The sequence below is a fragment of the Thalassophryne amazonica genome, chromosome 11, assembly GCF_902500255.1.
Source record: "Thalassophryne amazonica chromosome 11, fThaAma1.1, whole genome shotgun sequence".
Taxonomy (NCBI): Eukaryota; Metazoa; Chordata; class Actinopteri; order Batrachoidiformes; family Batrachoididae; genus Thalassophryne; species Thalassophryne amazonica.
Genome location: NC_047113.1, coordinates 1,643,031 through 1,669,302, shown reverse-complemented (window position 1 = coordinate 1,669,302; position 26,272 = coordinate 1,643,031). Strand labels below are relative to the sequence as shown.

At 40.7% G+C, this 26,272-nt stretch overlaps 1 protein-coding gene and 1 long non-coding RNA gene across 2 annotated transcripts in view; one reads left to right on the top strand and one right to left on the bottom strand.

Moving 5' to 3' along the window:
* The window catches only part of aff2 (AF4/FMR2 family, member 2), a 689,661-nt gene that overhangs the window by 514,399 nt on the left and 148,990 nt on the right, over positions 1-26,272 (top strand). Inside the window, exons 10-13 of the mRNA XM_034181164.1 lie at positions 9,138-9,255; positions 10,970-11,075; positions 11,177-11,327; positions 11,433-11,648. Of these exons, the coding sequence (XP_034037055.1) occupies positions 9,138-9,255; positions 10,970-11,075; positions 11,177-11,327; positions 11,433-11,648 (591 nt within the window). The remainder of the gene's footprint in view (positions 1-9,137; positions 9,256-10,969; positions 11,076-11,176; positions 11,328-11,432; positions 11,649-26,272) is intronic.
* LOC117519895 lies at positions 7,767-24,899 on the bottom strand. The gene is made up of 3 exons (XR_004563476.1): positions 24,714-24,899; positions 17,367-17,370; positions 7,767-7,779 (listed from the first exon to the last, which is right to left on the bottom strand). It is a non-coding gene; the product is annotated as an uncharacterized LOC117519895 (long non-coding RNA).

Below are 26,272 nucleotides of genomic sequence, written 5' to 3'. Positions count from 1 at the left end.
TACAGCTGGGTGGACTGGGACAATGCATTTGAAGTGTCTTGTGACCTAGGACCAACCAAGGGCTAAATGCCGCGAGCCCAATTCTTGCAACTCCACCTCTACAAGTGCAGTCGTCGGAAATACAGTGAAATTAAGCTCATTAGTTTATTTTTCTTTGACTAATGTTTCTAATTACAACAGCAAGTGTAATGATCATTGATCAGGTTTGTGGAATTATCCAGGTGTGTTAGTCCTGGCTCCAGTGGAATACTTCCTATCTATTGTTGACTCCTTCCCCTCTTTACAAATGATTAAAATCCATGTGGGAGTCAGTGATATTAAGGACAGACAGTCCCTGAAAACGCAGCAACATTTTTGAAGTCAATCAATCAATCAATCAATTTTTTTATATAGCGCCAAATCACAACAAACAGTTGCCCCAAGGCGCTTTATATTGTAAGGCAAGGCCATACAATAATTACAGAAAAACCCCAACGGTCAAAACGACCCCCTGTGAGCAAGCACTTGGCTACAGTGGGAAGGAAAAACTCCCTTTTAACAGGAAGAAACCTCCAGCAGAACCAGGCTCAGGGAGGGGCAGTCCTCTGCTGAGACTGGTTGGGGCTGAGGGAGAGAACCAGGAAAAAGACATGCTGTGGAGGGGGAGCAGAGATCGATCACTAATGATTAAATGCAGAGTGGTGCATACAGAGCAAAAAGAGAAAGAAACAGTGCATCATGGGAACCCCCCAGCAGTCTACGTCTATAGCAGCATAACTAAGGGATGGTTCAGGGTCACCTGATCCAGCCCTAACTATAAGCTTTAGCAAAAAGGAAAGTTTTAAGCCTAATCTTAAAAGTAGAGAGGGTGTCTGTCTCCCTGATCTGAATTGGGAGCTGGTTCCACAGGAGAGGAGCCTGAAAGCTGAAGGCTCTGCCTCCCATTCTACTCTTACAAACCCTAGGAACTACAAGTAAGCCTGCAGTCTGAGAGCGAAGCGCTCTATGGGGTGATATGGTACTATGAGGTCCCTAAGATAAGATGGGACCTGATTATTCAAAACCTTATAAGTAAGAAGAAGAATTTTAAATTCTATTCTAGAATTAACAGGAAGCCAATGAAGAGAGGCCAATATGGGTGAGATATGCTCTCTCCTTCTAGTCCCCGTCAGTACTCTAGCTGCAGCATTTTGAATTAACTGAAGGCTTTTTAGGGAACTTTTAGGACAACCTGATAATAAAAGCATCACTCTGAGACAAGACCTTTCTGATTTTAGAGATATTGCGTAAATGCAAAAAAGCAGTCCTACATATTTGTTTAATATGCGCTTTGAATGACATATCCTGATCAAAAATGACTCCAAGATTTCTCACAGTATTACTAGAGGTCAGGGAAATGCCATCCAGAGTAAGGATCTGGTTAGACACCATGTTTCTAAGATTTGTGGGGCCAAGTACAATAACTTCAGTTTTATCTGAGTTTAAAAGCAGGAAATTAGAGGTCATCCATGTCTTTATGTCTGTAAGACAATCCTGCAGTTTAGCTAATTGGTGTGTGTCCTCTGGCTTCATGGATAGATAAAGCTGGGTATCATCTGCGTGATAACTAGTAATGACTTCATGACTTTCTTTGCTGGCTGAAAGCGTAGAGGTTTGGAAAGCTTTGTGCTTTCTCTGGTCCACTTCTGGCCATGAGAACAGGTGGTGAAAGGTTCAGCTGCTGTCTCATCTTTGACTTCTGATAATGCAGTTGTGCTGCAAGTGGCAAGAAGAAATATTTAAGCAACTCTGATGTTTTCTGAAACAGGAGAGACTTGTTTAGGAGGGATAACATGTACTCCAACAGATGAACTGATATCAGACCCCTTCCATCTGTGCAAACGTTCTTCTAACTATTTTCAGCAGACTATCGGCCATTTTGGGCAATATGCAGTATCAGTATTTAGAATGCACAGACCCTCCAAATGTTCACATGGTAGATCCAAAATCCATAACAATTTAGTCCATCAGGTCTGTTCATGTTATATAGTGAAAAAATTAAAGTTGTGAGAGACATCGGGCCACATGTTGTTCTTGTTCCACTTGGGGTTTTATAGGTGCAGACCAAATCTGAACTCAATCAGATAAGATGTCGAGGTCCCCCAGAGAGACACATTTGACACATCTCCCTCCGGTGGCAGGACAACGTCACCCTAATGGGAGAAGACTCCAGTGCCATTATTTATCTTTTGCATGTACGTGTGGTGGCTTCTAATAAAAAAAAAAAGTGGTGGTTGATTGGTCACCCAGAGGAGAACAATACTGGAATTTTACTACATTGCTTGTTTGGGGAAAATTGTTGCCTTGTGGGGGCCCCTACATAATGTCCCATTACATTAACATTTGGCACAGATCTTTTATTTTATTAGTGGAACATGTGGCCCAAAAGACTTTGTAACATTTGACATTTTGAACAGGTTTATAGTCTGTCTTTACTACATGGCAGCATAGAATCTACTAAGCCCCTTCATTTGTTTTTTTTTGTTTTTTTTTATCATATACTGTATATCAAGTCTTTGACTGCAAAACGTGTGTGTGTGTGTGTGTGTGTGTGTGTGTGTGTGTGTGTGTGTGTGTGGTGTGTGTGGTGTGTGTGTGTGTGTGTGTGTGTGTGTGGGTGTGTGTGTGTGTGGGTGGTGTGTGTGTGTGTGTGTGTGTGTTGTGTGTGTGTGTGTGGGTGGGTGGGTGGTGTGGGGGGGGGTGTTGGGGAGAGGAGGGATTTCTAGGTGTCTTTTTAATTTTATTTTCAAACTGCATTTTAAATGTACTTGATTTGCTTAAATTTGCTGAATTTGAATGAGTGGCTTTGAGTCCCATTTGAGGAGCCAGCAGGTATAAACTCAACATAAACTCTCGACCCTGGGGTTGTTGTATTCCACAGGCCACCTGAGCCATATTCCAACTTTCTGTATCACTTTAGTGAATGTCTCCTCAAACTCATCACCCACGATGATACCATTTTGAGTGTTGCTGAGTTTCATGCACGTTATAGTCAGCTGTTTGATCTTCTTTGTGCAGCTCTGTGACCAACGTTATATACTTTGTGATTTGGTCGGTTTATGCAAAGTCTTGAATTTGGGTCACCATTTTAGAAGCTGGAGTCAGTGCATGCCAGACACCGGTGGCTAGACCTTCTAATTGGCTCCAGGACTTTGACCTGGGTGAGGTGACGTGCTTGAGAGTGTTGCTGGCTCTTACTCCAGCAGGTGGTCACAGGTGGGATATTGGTCCACCGTACCTACTGGGGTTTGGTTCAGTATCATGTTTGGACTGGGGTCTGTGTCCTCTTTCTCATGCTGACAGAGATGCTTCACTCCCACATGTGACCTGGTGTGTTCACCCTTTCATTGGTAGCTGGTTTCTAGCCCCTGTGTACATACATTCTTAATGGTCTGAGGCAACTGTGACACATAGCAGAGTCACATATTTACACAAGGAGAGAAAAAATAGCAAACACTCTGTACTTGATCCTTGGTTGGAGCACTTCATGCATCGTCCATGACTATGACCCCTCTTTCTTCTGTGTTTTTTTTTTTTTTTGACCACTTTGTTATTAAATTTATTATCATAGCATGCTGTCCTCTGAATATTTGTGTTGTTGTATCATTCAGTCATTAGTTTAATCCCTTACCAACCAGGTTTTGTAAGGATTTGTGGTCACTGTTATCCATGATGGACATTGTTTTTTTTGTTTTTTTTGGGGGGGGGGGAGGTCAGGACTTGTCCTGACTCTCAGACTTATGTCCAGTGTATCTTTCTTTCTGAATATTTGAGAAAAAATGTCCAGTGGAATATTGCAAGGATTTGGAAGCAGAGTTGTAGTCTTACACACCTCTCTGCAGCTTCTCTCCCCCTGCCATCCCCTCATTACCCCATCCCCGTAGAGACGGTGCCTCCTCCCAGACCACCAATAACCAGCAAAAATCTATTTAAGCATAAAAATTCAAAAAGAAAAAATAATATAGCACCTTCAACTGCACCACAGACTAAAACAGTTAAATGTGGTCTATTAAACATTAGGTCTCTCTCTTCTAAGTCCCTGTTAGTAAATGATATAATAATTGATCAACATATTGATTTATTCTGCCTTACAGAAACCTGGTTACAGCAGGATGAATATGTTAGTTTAAATGAGTCAACACCCCCGAGTCACACTAACTGTCAGAATGCTCGTAGCACGGGCCGAGGCGGAGGATTAGCAGCAATCTTCCATTCCAGCTTATTAATTAATCAAAAACCCAGACAGAGCTTTAATTCATTTGAAAGCTTGACTCTTAGTCTTGTCCATCCAAATTGGAAGTCCCAAAAACCAGTTTTATTTGTTATTATCTATCGTCCACCTGGTCGTTACTGTGAGTTTCTCTGTGAATTTTCAGACCTTTTGTCTGACTTAGTGCTTAGCTCAGATAAGATAATTATAGTGGGCGATTTTAACATCCACACAGATGCTGAGAATGACAGCCTCAACACTGCATTTAATCTATTATTAGACTCTATTGGCTTTGCTCAAAAAGTAAATGAGTCCACCCACCACTTTAATCATATCTTAGATCTTGTTCTGACTTATGGGATGGAAATAGAAGACTTAACAGTATTCCCTGAAAACTCCCTTCTGTCTGATCATTTCTTAATAACATTTACATTTACTCTGATGGACTACCCAGCAGTGGGGAATAAGTTTCATTACACTAGAAGTCTTTCAGAAAGCGCTGTAACTAGGTTTAAGGATATGATTCCTTCTTTATGTTCTCTAATGCCATATACCAACACAGGGCAGAGTAGCTACCTAAACTCTGTAAGTGAGATAGAGTATCTCGTCAATAGTTTTACATCCTCTTTGAAGACAACTTTGGATGCTGTAGCTCCTCTGAAAAAGAGAGCTTTAAATCAGAAGTGCCTGACTCCGTGGTATAACTCACAAACTCGCAGCTTAAAGCAGATAACCCGTAAGTTGGAGAGGAAATGGCGTCTCACTAATTTATAAGATCTTCACTTAGCCTGGAAAAAGAGTCTGTTGCTCTATAAAAAAACCCTCCGTAAAGCTAGGACATCTTACTACTCATCACTAATTGAAGAAAATAAGAACAACCCCAGGTTTCTTTTCAGCACTGTAGCCAGGCTGACAAAGAGTCAGAGCTCTATTGAGCCGACTATTCCTTTAACTTTAACTAGTAATGACTTCATGACTTTCTTTGCTAATAAAATTTTAACTATTAGAGAAAAAATTACTCATAACCATCCCAAAGACGTATCGTTATCTTTGGCTGCTTTCAGTGATGCCGGTATTTGGTTAGACTCTTTCTCTCACATTGTTCTGTCTGAGTTATTTTCATTAGTTACTTCATCCAAACCATCAACATGTCTATTAGACCCCATTCCTACCAGGCTGCTCAAGGAAGCCCTACCATTAATTAATGCTTCGATCTTAAATATGATCAATCTATCTTTATTAGTTGGCTATGTACCACAGGCTTTTAAGGTGGCAGTAATTAAACCATTACTTAAAAAGCCATCACTTGACCCAGCTATCTTAGCTAATTATAGACCAATCTCCAACCTTCCTTTTCTCTCAAAAATTCTTGAAAGGGTAGTTGTAAAACAGCTAACTGATCATCTGCAGAGGAATGGTCTATTTGAAGAGTTTCAGTCAGGTTTTAGAATTCATCATAGTACAGAAACAGCATTAGTGAAGGTTACAAATGATCTTCTTATGGCCTCGGACAGTGGACTCATCTCTGTGCTTGTTCTGTTAGACCTCAGTGCTGCTTTTGATACTGTTGACCATAAAATTTTATTACAGAGATTAGAGCATGCCATAGGTATTAAAGGCACTGCGCTGCGGTGGTTTGAATCATATTTATCTAATAGATTACAATTTGTTCATGTAAATGGGGAATCTTCTTCACAGACTAAGGTAAATTATGGAGTTCCACAAGGTTCTGTGCTAGGACCAATTTTATTCACTTTATACATGCTTCCCTTAGGCAGTATTATTAGACAGCATTGCTTAAATTTTCATTGTTACGCAGATGATACCCAGCTTTATCTATCCATGAAGCCAGAGGACACACACCAATTAGCTAAACTGCAGGATTGTCTTACAGACATAAAGACATGGATGACCTCTAATTTCCTGCTTTTAAACTCAGATAAAACTGAAGTTATTGTACTTGGCCCCACAAATCTTAGAAACATGGTGTCTAACCAGATCCTTACTCTGGATGGCATTACCCTGACCTCTAGTAATACTGTGAGAAATCTTGGAGTCATTTTTGATCAGGATATGTCCTTCAATGCGCATATTAAACAAATATGTAGGACTGCTTTTTTGCATTTACGCAATATCTCTAAAATTAGAAAGGTCTTGTCTCAGAGTGATGCTGAAAAACTAATTCATGCATTTATTTCCTCTAGGCTGGACTATTGTAATTCATTATTTTCAGGTTGTCCTAAAAGTTCCCTGAAAAGCCTTCAGTTAATTCAAAATGCTGCAGCTAGAGTACTGACAGGGACTAGAAGGAGAGAGCATATCTCACCCATATTGGCCTCTCTTCATTGGCTTCCTGTTAATTCTAGAATAGAATTTAAAATTCTTCTTCTTACTTATAAGGTTTTGAATAATCAGGTCCCATCTTATCTTAGGGACCTCATAGTACCATATCACCCCAATAGAGCGCTTCGCTCTCAGACTGCAGGCTTACTTGTAGTTCCTAGGGTTTGTAAGAGTAGAATGGGAGGCAGAGCCTTCAGCTTTCAGGCTCCTCTCCTGTGGAACCAGCTCCCAATTCAGATCAGGGAGACAGACACCCTCTCTACTTTTAAGATTAGGCTTAAAACTTTCCTTTTTGCTAAAGCTTATAGTTAGGGCTGGATCAGGTGACCCTGAACCATCCCTTAGTTATGCTGCTATAGACGTAGACTGCTGGGGGGTTCCCATGATGCACTGTTTCTTTCTCTTTTTGCTCTGTATGCACCACTCTGCATTTAATCATTAGTGATTGATCTCTGCTCTCCTCCACAGCATGTCTTTTTCCTGGTTCTCTACCTCAGCCCCAACCAGTCCCAGCAGAAGACTGCCCCTCCCTGAGCCTGGTTCTGCTGGAGGTTTCTTCCTGTTAAAAGGGAGTTTTTCCTTCCCACTGTCACCAAGTGCTTGCTCACAGGGGGTCGTTTTGACCGTTGGGGTTTTTATGTAATTATTGTATGGCCTTGCCTTACAATATAAAGCGCCTTGGGGCAACTGTTTGTTGTGATTTGGCGCTATATAAATAAAATTGATTGAATTGATTGATTGATTGATTTTGACTGTCACAAGGACATAAAAGAACCCTCAAATCAATCAAGCAGTATGTAATTTGTAAATGTCAAATTCCATTCATTCAAACACAATCCATGGTAGATGTAATTTCTTCAACATTTCAGATTTAAGCCTAAAACATCAGCATTTCAGTCAGATATTAGTACCATTAGTGTCTGTACTTTCGAATTGTGCATATGAAATCTTACTTCCAGTGTGCACCATTAAATTGGCCAATGGGAAAACAGTGTACAGTCCTTGACAGAAATATTATTATTAAAAAATTTCAGTAATACCCCCGTCACGCATAGCCGGAATCACACAGAGTGGTGTTGGACTTATGAATCGGCACACATCGGAAAGGTGTCGGATTTCAGTTTCAAAATGTTCTGACAGCCATCTGTGGAAGTCCACACGGTCAAAATTGGCCGGCGGCCCCAAGTGTGACACAGATGTTCAAAATTCTCTGAGCGCAGTTGAGATGGGACACCTATCCGACGGCAGTCCATGTCCAATCTGAGGACCATCTGACTGCAATTTACTTATTCCAATGGTGGAAAAACAGGATCCGAGATGATTTGAATGCATACGAGGGAACCTCGAGATAGATCGGGCACAGCAAAGCCTGTCAGTATGACCTGCAGTGCCATGTATAATAATATCCATCTGACAGCAGTCTGTGTTGTCTACATACGTTCTAAATGCGATCTGACATGTGTGGACGAGGCGGTCTGTCTGCACTCCGACACTGCAGACCACGCCTCTTTTCCTCCCGACTATGTCGGATTATGGCAATATTTGCTGTGTCGGGCATGGCTCCGGCACATTCTTGCTATGTGTGACAGGGGGCTTCAATCATCAGTTTCAAAGCCACTTGTCTTTCCATAAGCCCAAAACTGGACATGTGAAGTGAACATTTTCAAGCCAGTGAGTATCTTGCAGTTTGTTTACACCGATCATTAAAAAAATAGAACCAGTGTGGTCCTGGATAGTAAATCTGTCTAGACCAGGCAGTTCTCAAAAGTCACACCTTCATAGTGGACCATCTTGGCTTAAGTGTCCTTTATGTCTTCTGGCAAACTGTATCTGAAATTTCACAACTTCTTTTAAAGGAACCCCTGCTCTGTTCCACTCGACCATAAAGCTATAACTGATAATGTGACAGCCAAAGTTTACAGTATATTGATCAGCTAATTGCTTGCCATGATGTGGTGTTAGTGACATCATAGTGACACTGCTAAAACATTGTGAAATATTCTTAGAAAAACTCATCATGGATATCTGCCACCATTTGAAAGATTTTTTTTATATTTTTACAGTATAAATATTTTAAAATGTATATTAATTTTATTGTTTGTATGTAAGGTGTAATAGAATTTTAAATAATTTCTATTTGTCATGATCTAATCAAGATAAATATTAATACCCATGTACTTGACATTATCAATTGAAATCAAAAAGACACCTGTTTGTATCAAGTTTACATGGAGGGATGATGAAGGGTAGATTGATTGCTTCCTTCTGTGACTTTGACAGGTCGTTTTGATAAAGTATGGCATCATCTGCAAACACATTACCATAATTTTTTGTTTTGAATTTGAAAAAAAGCATTTTGTTATATTCTGCCATTTATTCCTTAACAATTTAGACAGCAACTGAGAAAGGCTGTGGATCCTATTCTGGCATGTGACTTGTGGTGATAGACATTGACCTTTGAAGAAACATTGCTTTGGTCTTGCTGGTTTAAGAATGTGACTCTCATGACATGATCCAAATAAAAAATAAAAACTGTTTGGGGTTTTTTGTGTGTGTGTGTCCTTAGTGGTGGTTCAGGGAGCAGCAGCGAATCAGAGAGTAGCTCAGAGTCGGACACAGATGAATCAGAGAGCAGTTCCAGTGACAGCGAATACAACCAGGCCTCTCGAACCAACACTCCAGAGGTAAGGAAACAAGCATTGTAATCTTAAAAGCATGTACAGATAACACGTGTGTGTGCTGAGAAAGAGAAAATAGAAAACCTAATGAAATTACTTTAGTTGGTAACATTGAAAAGTAATCTGATATTTAAATTAAGTTAAGAATTTTGAGTGTGTTTCTTCCTCAAGATTGGGTCCTCCACCAAAGGCCTGGGAGTTTGAGGGTCCTGCTCAGTAGTTTTTCTTTTACAGGTGCATGTGATGGCTTTTAATCGTAAAAAGTGATGGCTGATTGGTCACCCAGAGGAGAACATTACTAGAAGTTGTCTCCCCTTTTTGCTTGTTTGGGGAAAATTGTTGCTTTGTGGGGACCCCGAGACAATGTCTGATTACAATCAAATTTGGCACAGATCTTTTATTTTATTAGTGGCCCAAAAGATTTTGTAACATTTGACATTTTGAACAGGTCTAATGCTGAGGGCCTGTTTTTGTGCTATGATCAGAGTCTCTGTGGCCACCTTCTTCCTCTTTGACACCATTCGGCTGCACTTGTCCAATCACCATCTCATGCTGATGTCAGTGATGAGTATCTTGGTGAGGTGGATGGCTGAATTAATGTCTCATTCCCTCTTGGCAAATAGATGTGGAGGAGATGTCTGATGGCTGCCCCACATATGAGGCTGTATCCATATCCAGTCTTTGCAATGATCTGGGTGGGGAGGGTTCAGCACCAGTGGGGGCAGTGCATCACCTTAGCATATGCTACATCTGATGGTCACTTGTGTGATGGCCTAAATGTTCACCTCTAGTATTGTTGTGCACCACCATGTCGATTATCCGAGGAAGTCTATGAGTGCCCTGTTGACTTTGAAGACACTCAAGCACTCCTTGTGTTGGCCAATGACTTTTTGGCTTTCTTGTCGTTAATCCAAACTTTGTGTTGGTTAGTCTGTTAGGTCTCAGAGTCCTGGGTTGATTGCTTTGTCAACCAATAGCTGTTGCTTCGGTCCTCTTCACCCCTGATCACCTTCACTCGTGTTTTGGCTCATGTGTTAGCTCAGTTTGACTACAATGATACTTGACAGGAGCTTTCATTTTGTTGAGAGGCAGGTTATTTGATGGTAGTTTGAAGGTGTTGTAACCTTATAGGCATCTGTGATCAGTATTATCCTGCCCTGTGTTAGCCAGCGAGCCACAGTGCGCAACCTCATGTTAGCATCTGATTCATTTAGACTAAAGACCCACATGGAGTGGTGGTGGTGTCTTCAGCCAGTAGGAGTGGATCATGTCTTGGTGCTGCCCAACCCCTCAAATGCATTTGTGAATATCTGTCTGTGGAGCAATGACTGGTTCTTGCTATATAATGTAAGAGAAGGATAAAATCATAAAATAGAATTCAGCAAGATTTTTTGGCATGAGTAATGTGACCGAAGGGAGATTACTGTGTAATAGGCACATTTATAAATGTGTTATAACAGTGATTATGTTTGATGTAAAAGTAAATTCTGAAAAGATGTAAATAATATAAGTGGAACAGCTTTAGTACAAACATGCATCTTACCAGGCATACAAAAAATACAAGTAAGCAGCAATTGAAAACTGTCTCTTGGAAACAGTTTTTGCAAAAACAGTAACCACTGTCTGTCACATTGTTTGGATTATAACCATGACATTATTGGTTGGAACATCCTAAAGTATGGGTATAATGTGTGTTTTTTTAAATATTGTCCATCTTTAGCCTGAGACCCCCTCCACCAACAAGTGGCAGTTGGACAGCTGGCTGAACAAGGTCCAGGCTCAAACCAAACCTCTGGTTCCTCCACAGCAGGAACATCATGACACAGGTTGGTTTATCAGTTTAAGACCAGTGATTCCACAAAGCATTGTAAAGTAAAAAATATTGTGGATTGATTTTGAATCTTGCTGCAAATGGTATGATACCTAGGAACCATCACCCAGGCTCCAGGGACTCTTTCTCCAGAACATGAAGCGCATGGAACCGCAACAGTAACCAAGACTAAACCATGTGGCCTGAACAGCACATCTGTTCCAGCTGCACCGATAATCGAACATAAGGATACGAGGGGAGCCTTTGGGTAAAAACTACATTTACATTGGTGTCACAGTTTACAATAGTATCTGTTCAATCTTTTACGGTGGATGGATGAATGAACAACTTTTTTTTTGTTTGCTCCCTGCAGTTCAGGCAGAGAAAAGAACAAGGCCAAGCTGAGCCAGAAGTCAACAGCAGAGGGGCAGAGATTAAAGACGAAGCTGTCGCCAGGACTACTGTCAGGCCCAGAGGTCACAACCCCAAGGCGAAATACCACAGGGAAGAAACAGCCCAGAAGAACCGAGAGGTCAAATAGTGTGGAAGATAATCAGAACCAGACATGGAGTAGAGCAAATCCGCACAGGTACAGAAGAAAGTGAGGACTGACGTGAACGTCTTAATGCTATGTCCAAAATCTGTGTTTCTTCACAGGTCCCTTGATCTGTAACTGTAGTATTATGGCTAGTACTTTATTGTACCGTAAATTAAAATAATAATAATTAATTTGCAGTTGTTGAACTTTAAACTTTGGTCACACACGGCAGCAACAGAAGATGTAACAAGTTGAAATATTGAATAATTATTAAAGTCAAAATTTGACTAAATTGGACTGGGCCTAACCAGTGGGCACCAAATTAATTTTACAACTTAATAATTATTTGGAACTATATTTAATAACCTCAAAGTTATCAGGGCACCACCTATGTTTTAAAGCCATTGGAACTTTAATTTAAACATTATTATTTAACCAGCAATCATTAAAGACTCTCAAATCTAAAAGTCATAACTTCTACAATACAACTGACTAACACTGTTTCCACCTGATCACAATTAAGCCACAGCAGGAACATTTACATTTTATTTACAAATATACAAGAAAAATGAACCATTTACTGGCATTTTGAGGATAAGGACAATGTTTAAATAGTTTTATTATGGACACATTTTGTTACTCATGAGACATTGAAAGAAAGCACTGAAATAAAGTGTAAGGAGTTAAGTAAATAAATCTGATTTGAATTTTGTGATGAATTTTGAAGCCAGTTACTATTATTAAGCAAATTATCAAACAAAACTGTATGAAGCCACCTTGTACCATGTAACAAAGCTTTGCTGGAACTTTTGATGGGTCACTTAGCTGATCCTTTGAAGATGTGGATAATCCGATCTCGTCCATTGCTGATGAGCTTGCCTGGTTCTGGGGTTGAACCGCTGGTTTTCCCCGGTGATACCAGGCGTGGTGTGAGCTTGGTTTGCTAGCAGGACGGACTGATGCTTCTGCAGGCAGGTCCGTTGTGATTCAATTACCCAAGAGGTAATTGAATTGAATGTATATTTTCATTCAGAGAAAAAAGTTTGTGTGCAGAGAGACAAATGAGTTAAACACTTAAAACATTAACTGTGTTGTAACACTTTGTTGTAGGTACTTTGAATATAAGATTACACTATGTAACACAAGTTTTGTTCCTGGCTTCTAAGTGTTATATTTCAACTGCTTATGTCTAAAGTCTATGGAAAAATGACTACATTCAGCACAAACTTTGATTTTATTATTTTTGTAACGTTCTAGAAAGTTCTAAAAGTTTCTTGAAATTTCTAGATAATTCTGGAAACTTCTAGAAAATTCTGGACAGTTCTAGCAGTTAAAGAATATTCTAGAAGACTACTCAGTAGTAGTGAAGGCAAATCAAGAATATTCTTGAAAACAGACAAATTTCAAAATATCATTGTCCTGATCACAGAAGCAAAGTTTCTGTGAAATAACAGCTATTTTCTATTTATTTAAGGCGTAACAGGTTAGGAAAACACACTGTGTACCCAGGAACAAAACAAAAATAACAATTTGTTACATAGTGTTATTAAAGTTCCCCAACTACAACATAAAGAAATCAATGATTAAAAACAAAATAAGATCAATGTATTAATAATTCAAGAATCACATTTAACATACCAAGTTAGAAAAGAAACATATGAGGTTAAATGGGCATATGCAAATAGTGTGTTTGCTTAATTATACACAAGAAAAACATTAGAACTTTTATATGGAGATAAAATAATGTTCTTTGTAACACAAAGTGGTTGTGTCTTTCGAACAGTTGAGACCTGTCACCCTGTCAAGGTGCAATTGAGCAGTCCTGTTATCTTTGAGGAGATATTCTGGCTGGTCTGGGAAGCTACTTTCCTTGAGATGAGGCCGTTATAAGTGGTCCCTGTGATGGGAATGTTAACTTCTTGTGGTCTGGAATAGCTCTGATTTCGAAGCTTGACTGTTAAAATGTCTTACAACTTACACTGACCGGAATTTCACTGATAAGTATAGTTTCAGGGACACCTTTGAAGAACTTTAAATTATAGACCCTGGACACGCAGCTGGAGGGAGTGTTTCAGGTGATATCTCCAGGTTGCACCAGGTTTGTTAGATATCAGAAGTGTAACATCAGTCTTTTCAGTTGAAACATCAGCCCTTTTGTAGAAGAGAAATAATGCACTAATTAGATTAATTCTAAATGAGGGCATCTTCACTACATTATTGTGAAAGCCGTTTTAACCCCAGTTACACAGGGACTCGGTCTGTTCAGTGGTCTTTGTGCAGTCATGAAATTGTGTCGAAGTTTACATTTCACTGAAGAGCCGCACAACTGCCACCAGGATCTTACCAGGCCTGCTCGGTATCTACTCACAAACCATGATCACAGTGGTCTCTATAAATATGAAGCTGTACCAGTCTTCTGCAGAAGAGTCACCATAGTCGGAGGAAACTCAAAGACAGGCACACAATGACCATGGCATTTTTGCCGTGGCAACAGCAGATCATCCACTGTTACATGACCAGAGTTTGAATGTGAACTCAGGAAAAAAAAGCGCAATATCATTTTAATATCACAGCCAATGGGCGCAATGATCGAGGCTGTGTGCCATGATTTTTATGAATAATGTTCATTTCATAAAGCACTGTTATACAGAGCAAAATGAGTTCCTTGTCAGCTGATGTCCACCAAGTTCATCAGAAAGTTTTGTGCGTGTTCAAAACTGAGCGGACATCAGGCAGGGAGATTTGTCTAATATGTTTCTCTGGCTGATGGTTCATTATGGGCTTTTGAAAGCTCCGGTGTTAATTCAGGACAAGCAGACATGCAGTTCGGCTGTCACTGAAAGTGTGCCCCACGTCAGACATGTCAGACAAGTAATCTGCACCCTGATTACTGTTATGATGACAACCTGTAGCACTAACTAACTAAAAACCTGTCATCATTGAAGACAAAACCAGCTTACTGTTAAATTAATCCCTTTTTTCCACATTTCTGTACATTGCGTATTGGGTTTGGATTTTGTGTAGATGTACACCCCACACACACACACACACACACACACACACACAATCATGCGCTTGACAGCACCTGCATGAAAACACCTCACATGGAACATTTTAATTTCTAAGTATGTACATTAAGTTCATTGTGGACTCATCGCAGTTTTGTCCTTTTTTCCATGAATTGTATAATCCAGAGTTTGACTCAGATATCAGTGCAGAGTGCCAGTCACAGGAGGACAAAGTGAGAACAGGACAACAGTCACATGACTTTTTTCAGTCCCTGTAATGTTTTTTTTTTTTTTTAATCTGCCGTTTACATCAAGGTGGTGTCAAATGTTAGGGCCCCTTGACACATAACATGATTTAAGCCAACTAGCGCACAAAGGAGGAATTGCATGCCATTCATGGAAAATCAAAGCTGCCTCCAATGCCTCATACACACGTCGCTACATCCAGGCTTGGGGAGTAACGGAATACATGTAACAGCGTTACGTAATTAGGATACAAAAAAAAAGGTAACTGTATTCCGCTACAGTTACAGAAAAAAAGACATATTCAGATTACAGGTATATTTAGTAAAAATGGGGATTAGTTCACAGGATTACAATTTTAATGCATTTTCTGATATTATCTGTACAAGGTCTGTTAGAAAAGTATCGGACCGTTTTATTTTTTTCAAAAACCTGATGGATTTGAATCACGTGTGCTTGCATGAGCCAACCTTGAACCTTCGTGCACATGCGTGATTTTTTTCATGCCTGTCGGTTGCATCATTTGCTTGTAAGCAGCCTTTGTGTGAGGACATGTTCAGTGCGCTCGGCGGATTTTCATTTCAAGGAAAACGGCGGAACGACTGGAGCAACACGACTGCATCAAATTTTGCCACAAACTGGGCGACAGCCAGGCGTAAACCATTCGGAAGATTCAGATGGCTTTCAGTGGCTTTTCAGTCGTGTGACTATCCGAGAAATTGTGGACAAGCTGGACATGTCAGGGCATGTTACAACATGTCCTGTGAGACTTCATCAAAGATGCACTGTTGCTGTGCCATCAGCTTCGTGCCGATGAATTTTGCCACCACTCTTTTCATGGCAAAATCAATCAATCAATCAATCAATTTTTTTTTATATATAGCGCCAAATCACAACAAACAGTTGCCCCAAGGTGCTTTATATTGTAAGGCAAGGCCATACAATAATTATGTAAAACCCCAACGGTCAAAACGACCCCCTGTGAGCAAGCACTTGGCTACAGTGGGAAGGAAAAACTCCCTTTTAACAGGAAGAAACCTCCAGCAGAACCAGGCTCAGGGAGGGGCAGTCTTCTGCTGGGACTGGTTGGGGCTGAGGGAGAGAACCAGGAAAAAGACATGCTGTGGAGGGGAGCAGAGATCGATCACTAATGATTAAATGCAGAGTGGTGCATACAGAGCAAAAAGAGAAAGAAACAGTGCATCATGGGAACCCCCCAGCAGTCTACGTCTATAGCAGCATAACTAAGGGATGGTTCAGGGTCACCTGATCCAGCCCTAACTATAAGCTTTAGCAAAAAGGAAAGTTTTAAGCCTAATCTTAAAAGTAGAGAGGGTGTCTGTCTCCCTGATCTGAATTGGGAGCTGGTTCCACAGGAGAGGAGCCTGAAAGCTGAAGGCTCTGCCTCCCATTCTACTCTTACAAACCCTAGGAACTACAAGTAAGCCTGCAGTCTGAGAGCGAAGCACTCTATTGGGGTGATATGGTACTACGAGGTCCCTAAGATAAGATGGGACCTGATTATTCAAAACCTTATAAGTAAGAAGAAGAATTTTAAATTCTATTCTAGAATTAACAGGAAGCCAATGAAGAGAGGCCAATATGGGTGAGATATGCTCTCTCCTTCTAGTCCCCGTCAGTACTCTAGCTGCAGCATTTTGAATTAACTGAAGGCTTTTTAGGGAACTTTTAGGACAACCTGATAATAATGAATTACAATAGTCCAGCCTAGAGGAAATAAATGCATGAATTAGTTTTTCAGCATCACTCTGAGACAAGACCTTTCAGTCCTACATATTTGTTTAATATGCGCTTTGAATGACATATCCTGATCAAAAATGACTCCAAGATTTCTCACAGTATTACTAGAGGTCAGGGTAATGCCATCCAGAGTAAGGATCTGGTTAGACACCATGTTTCTAAGATTTGTGGGGCCAAGTACAATAACTTCAGTTTTATCTGAGTTTAAAAGCAGGAAATTAGAGGTCATCCATGTCTTTATGTCTGTAAGACAATCCTGCAGTTTAGCTAATTGGTGTGTGTCCTCTGGCTTCATGGATAGATAAAGCTGGGTATCATCTGCGTAACAATGAAAATTTAAGCAATACCGTCTAATAATACTGCCTAAGGGAAGCATGTATAAAGTGAATAAAATTGGTCCTAGCACAGAACCTTGTGGAACTCCATAATTAACTTTAGTCTGTGAAGAAGATTCCCCATTTACATGAACAAATTGTAATCTATTAGATAAATATGATTCAAATCACCGCAGCGCAGTGCCTTTAATACCTATGGCATGCTCTAATCTCTGTAATAAAATTTTATGGTCAACAGTATCAAAAGCAGCACTGAGGTCTAACAGAACAAGCACAGAGATGAGTCCACTGTCCGAGGCCATAAGAAGATCATTTGTAACCTTCACTAATGCTGTTTCTGTACTATGATGAATTCTAAAACCTGACTGAAACTCTTCAAATAGACCATTCCTCTGCAGATGATCAGTTAGCTGTTTTACAACTACCCTTTCAAGAATTTTTGAGAGAAAAGGAAGGTTGGAGATTGGCCTATAATTAGCTAAGATAGCTGGGTCAAGTGATGGCTTTTTAAGTAATGGTTTAATTACTGCCACCTTAAAAGCCTGTGGTACATAGCCAACTAACAAAGATAGATTGATCATATTTAAGATCGAAGCATTAAATAATGGTAGGGCTTCCTTGAGCAGCCTGGTAGGAATGGGGTCTAATAAACATGTTGATGGTTTGGATGAAGTAACTAATGAAAATAACTCAGACAGAACAATCGGAGAGAAAGAGTCTAACCAAATACCGGCATCACTGAAAGCAGCCAAAGATAACGATACGTCTTTGGGATGGTTATGAGTAATTTTTTCTCTAATAGTTAAAATTTTGTTAGCAAAGAAAGTCATGAAGTCATTACTAGTTAAAGTTAATGGAATACTCAGCTCAATAGAGCTCTGACTCTTTGTCAGCCTGGCTACAGTGCTGAAAAGAAACCTGGGGTTGTTCTTATTTTTCTTCAATTAGTGATGAGTAGAAAGATGTCCTAGCTTTACGGAGGGCTTTTTTATAGAGCAACAGACTCTTTTTCCAGGCTAAGTGAAGATCTTCTAAATTAGTGAGACGCCATTTCCTCTCCAACTTACGGGTTATCTGCTTTAAGCTACGAGTTTGTGAGTTATACCACGGAGTCAGACACTTCTGATTTAAAGCTCTCTTTTTCAGAGGAGCTACAGCATCCAAAGTTGTCTTCAATGAGGATGTAAAACTATTGACGAGATACTCTATCTCACTTACAGAGTTTAGGTAGCTACTCTGCACTGTGTTGGTATATGGCATTAGAGAACATAAAGAAGGAATCATATCCTTAAACCTAGTTACAGCGCTTTCTGAAAGACTTCTAGTGTAATGAAACTTATTCCCCACTGCTGGGTAGTCCATCAGAGTAAATGTAAATGTTATTAAGAAATGATCAGACAGAAGGGAGTTTTCAGGGAATACTGTTAAGTCTTCTATTTCCATACCATAAGTCAGAACAAGATCTAAGATATGATTAAAGTGGTGGGTGGACTCATTTACTTTTTGAGCAAAGCCAATAGAGTCTAATAATAGATTAAATGCAGTGTTGAGGCTGTCATTCTCAGCATCTGTGTGGATGTTAAAATCGCCCACTATAATTATCTTATCTGAGCTAAGCACTAAGTCAGACAAAAGGTCTGAAAATTCACAGAGAAACTCATAGTAACGACCAGGTGGACGATAGATAATAACAAATAAAACTGGTTTTTGGGACTTCCAATTTGGATGGACAAGACTAAGAGTCAAGCTTTCAAATGAATTAAAGCTCTGTCTGGGTTTTTGATTAATTAATAAGCTGGAATGGAAGATTGCTGCTAATCCTCCGCCCCGGCCCGTGCTACGAGCATTCTGACAGTTAGTGTGACTCGGGGGTGTTGACTCATTTAAACTAACATATTCATCCTGCTGTAACCAGGTTTCTGTTAGGCAGAATAAATCAATATGTTGATCAATTATTATATCATTTACCAACAGGGACTTAGAAGAGAGAGAACTAATGTTTAATAGACCACATTTAACTGTTTTAGTCTGTGGTGCAGTTGAAGGTGCTATATTATTTTTTCTTTTTGAATTTTTATGCTTACATAGATTTTTGCTGGTTATTGGTGGTCTGGGAGCAGGCACCGTCTCTACGGGGATGGGGTAATGAGGGGATGGCAGGGGGAGAGAAGCTGCAGAGAGGTGTGTAAGACTACAACTCTGCTTCCTGGTCCCAACCCTGGATAGTCACGGTTTGGAGGATTTAAGAAAATTGGCCAGATTTCTAGAAATGAGAGCTGCTCCATCCAAAGTGGGATGGATGCCGTCTCTCCTAACAAGACCAGGTTTTCCCCAGAAGCTTTGCCAATTATCTATGAAGCCCACCTCATTTTTTGGACACCACTGAGACAGCCAGCAATTCAAGGAGAACATGCGGCTAAACATGTCACTCCCGGTCTGATTGGGGAGGGGCCCAGAGAAAACTACAGAGTCCGACATTGTTTTTGCAAAGTTACACACCGATTTAATGTTAATTTTAGTGACCTCCGATTGGCGTAACCGGGTGTCATTACTGCCGACGTGAATTACAATCTTACCAAATTTACGCTTAGCCTTAGCCAGCAGTTTCAAATTTCCTTCAATGTCGCCTGCTCTGGCCCCCGGAAGACAATTGACTATGGTTGCTGGTGTCGCTAACTTCACATTTCTCAAAACAGAGTCGCCAATAACCAGAGTTTGATCCTCGGCGGGTGTGTCGTCGAGTGGGGAAAAACGGTTAGAGATGTGAACGGGTTGGCGGTGTACACGGGGCTTCTGTTTAGGGCTACGCTTCCTCCTCACAGTCACCCAGTCAGCCTGCTTTCCCGGCTGCTCGGGATCTGCCAGGGGGGAACTAACAGCGGCTAAGCTACCTTGGTCCGCACCGACTACAGGGGCCTGGCTAGCTGTAGAATTTTCCACGGTGCGGAGCCGAGTCTCCAATTCGCCCAGCCTGGCCTCCAAAGCTACGAATAAGCTACACTTATTACAAGTACCGTTACTGCTAAAGGAGGCCGAGGAATAACTAAACATTTCACACCCAGAGCAGAAAAGTGCGGGAGAGACAGGAGAAGCCGCCATGCTAAATCGGCTAAGAGCTAGTAGCTACGCTAACCTAACGGATTCCTAAAAACACGCAAAGTGAATAATGTGTAAATAATTTAGAGGTGATTCAGCAGAAGGAGTGCTTTAGTTAAGGCACGTAAAGATTACACTGGGAAACAAATCGTAATCTAGATAACTAGATCAATCTAACTGCGCAGATTAAACAGCTAACAGATACAGAAAAACACCGCTGTGCTCCGGAACAGGAAGTGATGAAAGCAGCCAAAGATAACGATACGTCTTTGGGATGGTTATGAGTAATTTTTTCTCTAATAGTTAAAATTTTGTTAGCAAAGAAAGTCATGAAGTCATTACTAGTTAAAGTTAATGGAATACTGAGCTCAATAGAGCTCTGACTCTTTGTCAGCCTGGCTACAGTGCTGAAAAGAAACCTGGGGTTGTTCTTATTTTCTTCAATTAGTGATGAGTAGAAAGATGTCCTAGCTTTACGGAGGGCTTTTTTTATAGAGCAACAGACTCTTTTTCCAGGCTAAGTGAAGATCTTCTAAATTAGTGAGATGCCATTTCCTCTCCAACTTACGGGTTATCTGCTTTAAACTATGAGTTTGTGAGTTATACCACGGAGTCAGGCACTTCTGATTTAAAGCTCTCTTTTTCAGAGGAGCTACAGCATCCAAAGTTGTCTTCAATGAGGATGTAAAACTATTGACGAGATACTCTATCTCACTTACAGAGTTTAGGTAGCTACTCTGCACTGTGTTGGTATATGGCAAAATCTCTTGTTAAAAGTGAAATCTGCCGGAAAATGGCTGATGTTCAGATCTTGTGATAACCAAAGAAAGAGCACACGACAGTCTCGTATTCACAGAGCCATCAGCTCAGAAATGGTCTGGTGGCTTGTGCCTCGTCGTCGCAGCTCGGAGCGTCGCGCGGCGCACTGAGCATCCTTAAAGGGGTCCTTAAAGCTGTAGTAACAGACCTTATTCTCTGTGAAGCCCGTAAAATTTTCACCGAAAGCCAGATAAATTTTTCGAATGGTTTCCAGGTGCCAGTCTCTAACAGCTTCTGAAAAAATTCTGATGGAAAAAAAGTCCTTTTCATTCCGCCATTTCCAGGCAATGAAAATCCGACGAGGGGGCGGGACCACTCCTTACCAAGGCATGCTCACAGGCGAATGACGTCACCGACAGTCGTGGAAAAACTCACGCATGCGCACGAGGGTTCAAGCATGCCTGACGTAAAAACATATGAATGAAATCCATATAGTTTTAAAAAAAAATAAAAAGGACCGTTATTTTATTGACAGACCTCATATTGATGCTCCCCTCTGCTCCCCTCCACAGCATGTCTTTTTCCTGGTTCTCTCCCTCAGCCCCAACCAGTCCCAGCAGAAGACTGCCCCTCCCTGAGCCTGGTTCTGCTGGAGGTTTCTTCCTGTTAAAAGGGAGTTTTTCCTTGTCACTGTCGCCAAGTGCTTGCTCACAGGGGGTCGTTTTGACCGTTGGGGTTTTTCTGTAATTATTGTATGGCTTTGCCTTACAATATGAAGCACCTTGGGGCAACTGTTTGTTGTGATTTGGCGCTATATAAATAAAATTGATTTGATTTGATTTGATGAAGTACTCGGATGTTAATGCATTTTCAATGGAGATCCATGACTGGACACACTCAGAAAAATGCTCGCAAAATATGTGTTAAATAAAACAATTTTAATCACTAAGTATTTTAACTAGACATTGGTCTAGCAGTGGAAAATATCAACTAGACATAAGTGAAGAGTTAATGGTCCGTGTCATCGGGCGACACAGGTACGGCAGGAGACATACAGCTGTTTAAAGTGACAAGAAGAACCAAAACCACTTACTTATGGAAGGAAATATTGTCTCCCTTGTTCCTCCGTTTGTGCCTTTGCCAACATGCACAGCTTTCCGGCATATTCCACCTGTTTCTTGAACTTCTATTCACGCAAATCACTAACTTGCCCGGAATTAAAATGGTGACCACGCCTCCTTACTGACAGGATTTACTTCATGGTTTTCATTATGCTGTTGTTCTTATTTTGAAAGTTCAATAAGTGGACTGATATGTTAAACATGGTGCGACTTTACTGAACAAGTAGCAGACTTTTTTTTGTTTTGTATATTGTTCTGCCACTTTTAATTAAAAATCATTCATCCGCACACGCCTGAGTTTTCATTATCCTTCATTTGTTTGGCATTTTTTGTTTAAAATTTAGCAGGTGAACACTGGGTGTGTTTAAAACAATATTGTGGTGCTCTTAATTCATAATGTGAAGTAAAACAGAGCACATGCCCTGGAAAAGAAACAGTTTGATTTTTGCTTAATAAACTGTACTATGTGGTCAAGACTATTTCTATTTAGTTTCTTTTGTCTGTATTGGCATATTTGATATTGGAGTAATCCAGAAGTAACTGAAAGTAACCAAATTACATTACTTTAATATTATGGTACTTGGATTACGTTACTGACTACATTTTTCAACAGGTAACTAGTAACTGTATCCTAATATATTTTTAAAGTAACCCTCCCAACCCTGGCTACATCTGTTCTAGCATACCAGCAACTGAAAGACAGAGTGTGCCCTGTGAGAGCCCATTCAATCCCTCTCATGACAGGTGTCAGCCAAATTCCAGGTGACACACATGAACACCCAACATCGCTCGCCTGATACTTAGAAAATGTGGTGCCGTTCGCACTGTCTTATAATTATTGTATGGCCTTGCCTTGCAATGTGGAGCGCCTTGGGGCAACTGTTTGTTGTGATTTGGCGCTATACAAGAAAAAAGTTGATTGAAGTTGATTGACTGTCAGCATGAAAACAGTGAGCAGATGATCACTTTTTGAGCTGGATGTCAAATTTGTCTAAGTGCCCCCACGATTGTAACGTTACAAAAAGCAACACACGTGGTGCATGTGTCTTGCACATGTGTGCATGTGTCCTGCTCCCCCAAAACACATGTGGTGTATGTGTGTTTCGTGCCCCCCCACACCCCCCTACACATGTGGCGTGTGGTGGGGACACTTGCATAAAATGCTTACATGTTGGTACAGACTTGAACACATGCAGGGCGGACAACCACGTCTGAATGCACACAGCACGGGGAAGCGCCTCCGAGCTACTGACCAGAGACACAAATGATGGCTCAGTGCACATGACATGTCACATTAAAAACGCAGAGACCACAGCCAGTACAGGCATATTAATGTGGTGTTTTTTATGGTGTGTGGTTTTATTTTTTTAAATACGCTTATCTCCTTGTTGATTTCAGGCATTTTACACACCTTTTATAGGACAGTGATCATAGCGCAATGGTAAAGTTTCTGTCTGGCAATCAGAGCTTTTGTAAATTGCAGGTTCGAATCCCATGGGTAGCATGTATTTTTTTTTCTACAACAGCTGTGCGGTGTGGTTCCACATGCTCCAGCTGCTCGCACTGTGTTCCCGCTGCAACACTTTTGTGCATGTTCGTGCCCAAAACCGTCGCAGCAGGATCGTTCATGCATGCCTGACCGTGTGTCCCTCCCGATGTTGGCTCAGTGTTTTTGTGCACGCTGTTTCACTGCAATTCACCCTGATTCCTACTTATTCATGCTGTGTGAAGTGGCCCTTAATAGTGTTAAAACACTTTGGGCCATATTTTTATGCTGGGTGCTAACACTAATTTCAGAGAGCACAAATTCATTTGAAGCATATCTGAGGACACTTTGCTATATATAAGTGGCAAGAAATATTGTTGCAAAACTGGGTCCAAATGGGTTGGCTTTCCTGTGTTTATTAGGCATGGGTGTACTGTTGTCTGAACGTAATGTCAACCAATCAAACTGGCAGCTGTACGTCCTTTTAAACTGGAGTGCACTAGGCACACAGCACTGTGGTGTTGAGGAAGCAGTCAATTATATTAGTTACATTTGTGCCAACCTCTTAGAGAGAAGCAGCCACCAAAGCTCCCTGTTGTGAAGCCTGCAGCAAGATGTTTTTTTTTTTTTTTTGGATTGTGTGTTTACTTTTATTTCATTTAATCGATGTTTTCAGTTCACTTTCATTGTGGATTTTAGGCATATAATTCCACCTGTCTCTGAGAGAGTGAGAGAGAGAAAGAAAGAAAAAAAGACCATGAAATGAGTATTTTTCTTGCTTTTCCATCTCATTTCCCCCCTTTACTTACAGTGGGCACAATAGACAATAAGAAAATGTGTATGTGCAGGCAGAGTGTACAGTATGTGTGGTAAAGCTAAGTAATATTGTATTCTTTAGACCAGGTTTTGATGATCTAACAGTCCAGCACTTTCTGGTGATGGACGATATCAACATGCCAGCTTGGTGCCAGACCAACAGTTTTAGACCAACGCACCCACTGGAACACAACTAGTGTTGCTATTTTGGGGGCTCGGTTGCTAGTTATAAAAGAGACAACTGCGTAAAGTGGAAATTAGCAGGAACACGTGCTGAATTTTGCAGTGGTTTGCACTGAGTGTACACAGCAAAAACTTTCCCTCTCAAAATAAGCCACATAACCTGAAATCTAGCCAAACTGTCTTGTAATAAGTTAAAAAAAAACAAAAAAAAATCTGCCAATGGGGTATTAAAAATTACTTGGTTAGAATTCTCAAAACTAAAAAAAATGTCTAGGCACTGAATAATAAAAATGTGCCTCAAACTAGACATAATTCTTATTTTAAGATAACCCTCTATCTTAAAATAAGGAAAACAATCTTGTTCCTTTACTTGGATGATTTGAAATCCATTGCCTTTCCTTGTTACTGGTCAAATACAGTTTTGATATTAACTGGAAAAACTTAACAAAAAGTGAGATACATTTTCCCAAAATAAGATATTTTTCTTATTTAAAAAAATGCTTGACAACATTTTTTTCTTTAATCAAGTTTGTTACTTTCTTAGATATTATCAAGACTGGTAAATGAGTGTGACAGGATGCAAATGCTGGACTCGGACTCAAGGCTTAGTAGGCAAAAGCAGTTTACTTGGGCAAAAAAACAGGGTCTGGTACACGGGTAGGCAATCCAACAAGGCAAACAAGAGCAAGAACATCAGGCAGGTGTGTGGTCGAAGATACAAGCAAGAGGTCAAAGAACACGGGTGGCAAGCAGATCGAGAACGAAATAAAGGAAGCTGGAGAGAAGGCATAGAGCGCATCAATCTGGCGAGGTAACTGGGCAAAAAGAGGATCTTAAATACACCCAAGTGAAGAGGTGTAGACTGGGAGCAAGTGTGCATGGAACTCACCAGAATGAGGGTGTGGCCAGGGAGAGGGAAACGCCCACCACCAATCAATCAACTTTTTTCTTATATAGCGCCAAATCACAACAAACAGTTGCCCCGAGGCGCTCCATATTGTAAGGCAAGGCCATACAATAATTATGAAAAACCCCAACGGTCAAAACGACCCCCTGTGAGCAAGCACTTGGCAACAGTGGGAAGGAAAAACTCCCTTTTAACAGGAAGAAACCTCCAGCAGAACCAGGCTCAGGGAGGGGCAGTCTTCTGCTGAGACTGGTTGGGGCTGAGGGAGAGAACCAAGAAAAAGACATGCTGTGAAGGGGAGCAAAGATCGATCACTAATGATTAAATACAGAGTGATGCATACGGAGCAAAAAGAGAAAGAAACAGTGCATCATGGGAACCCCCCCTCAGTCTACGTCTAAAGCAGCATAACCAAGGGATGGTCCAGGGTCACCCGATCCAGCCCTAACTATAAGCCTTAGCGAAAAGGAAAGTTTTAAGCCTAATCTTAAAAGTAGAGAGGGTATCTGTCTCCCTGATCTGAATTGGGAGCTGGTTCCACAGGAGAGGAGCCTGAAAGCTGAAGGCTCTGCCTCCCATTCTACTCTTACAAACCCTAGGAACTACAAGTAAGCCCGCAGTCTGAGAGCAAAGCGCTCTAATGGGGTAATATGGTACTACGAGGTCCCTAAGATAAGATGGGACCTGATTATTCAAAACCTTATAAGTAAGAAGAAGAATTTTAAATTCTATTCTAGAATTAACAGGAAGCCAATGAAGAGAGGCCAACACGGGTGAGATATGCTCTCTCCTTCTAGTCCCTGTCAGTACTCTAGCTGCAGCATTCTGAACCAACTGAAGGCTTTTTAGGGAACTTTTAGGACAACCTGATAATAATGAATTACAATAGTCCAGCCTAGAGGAAATAAATGCATGAATTAGTTTTTCAGCATCACTCTGAGACAAGACCTTTCTGATTTT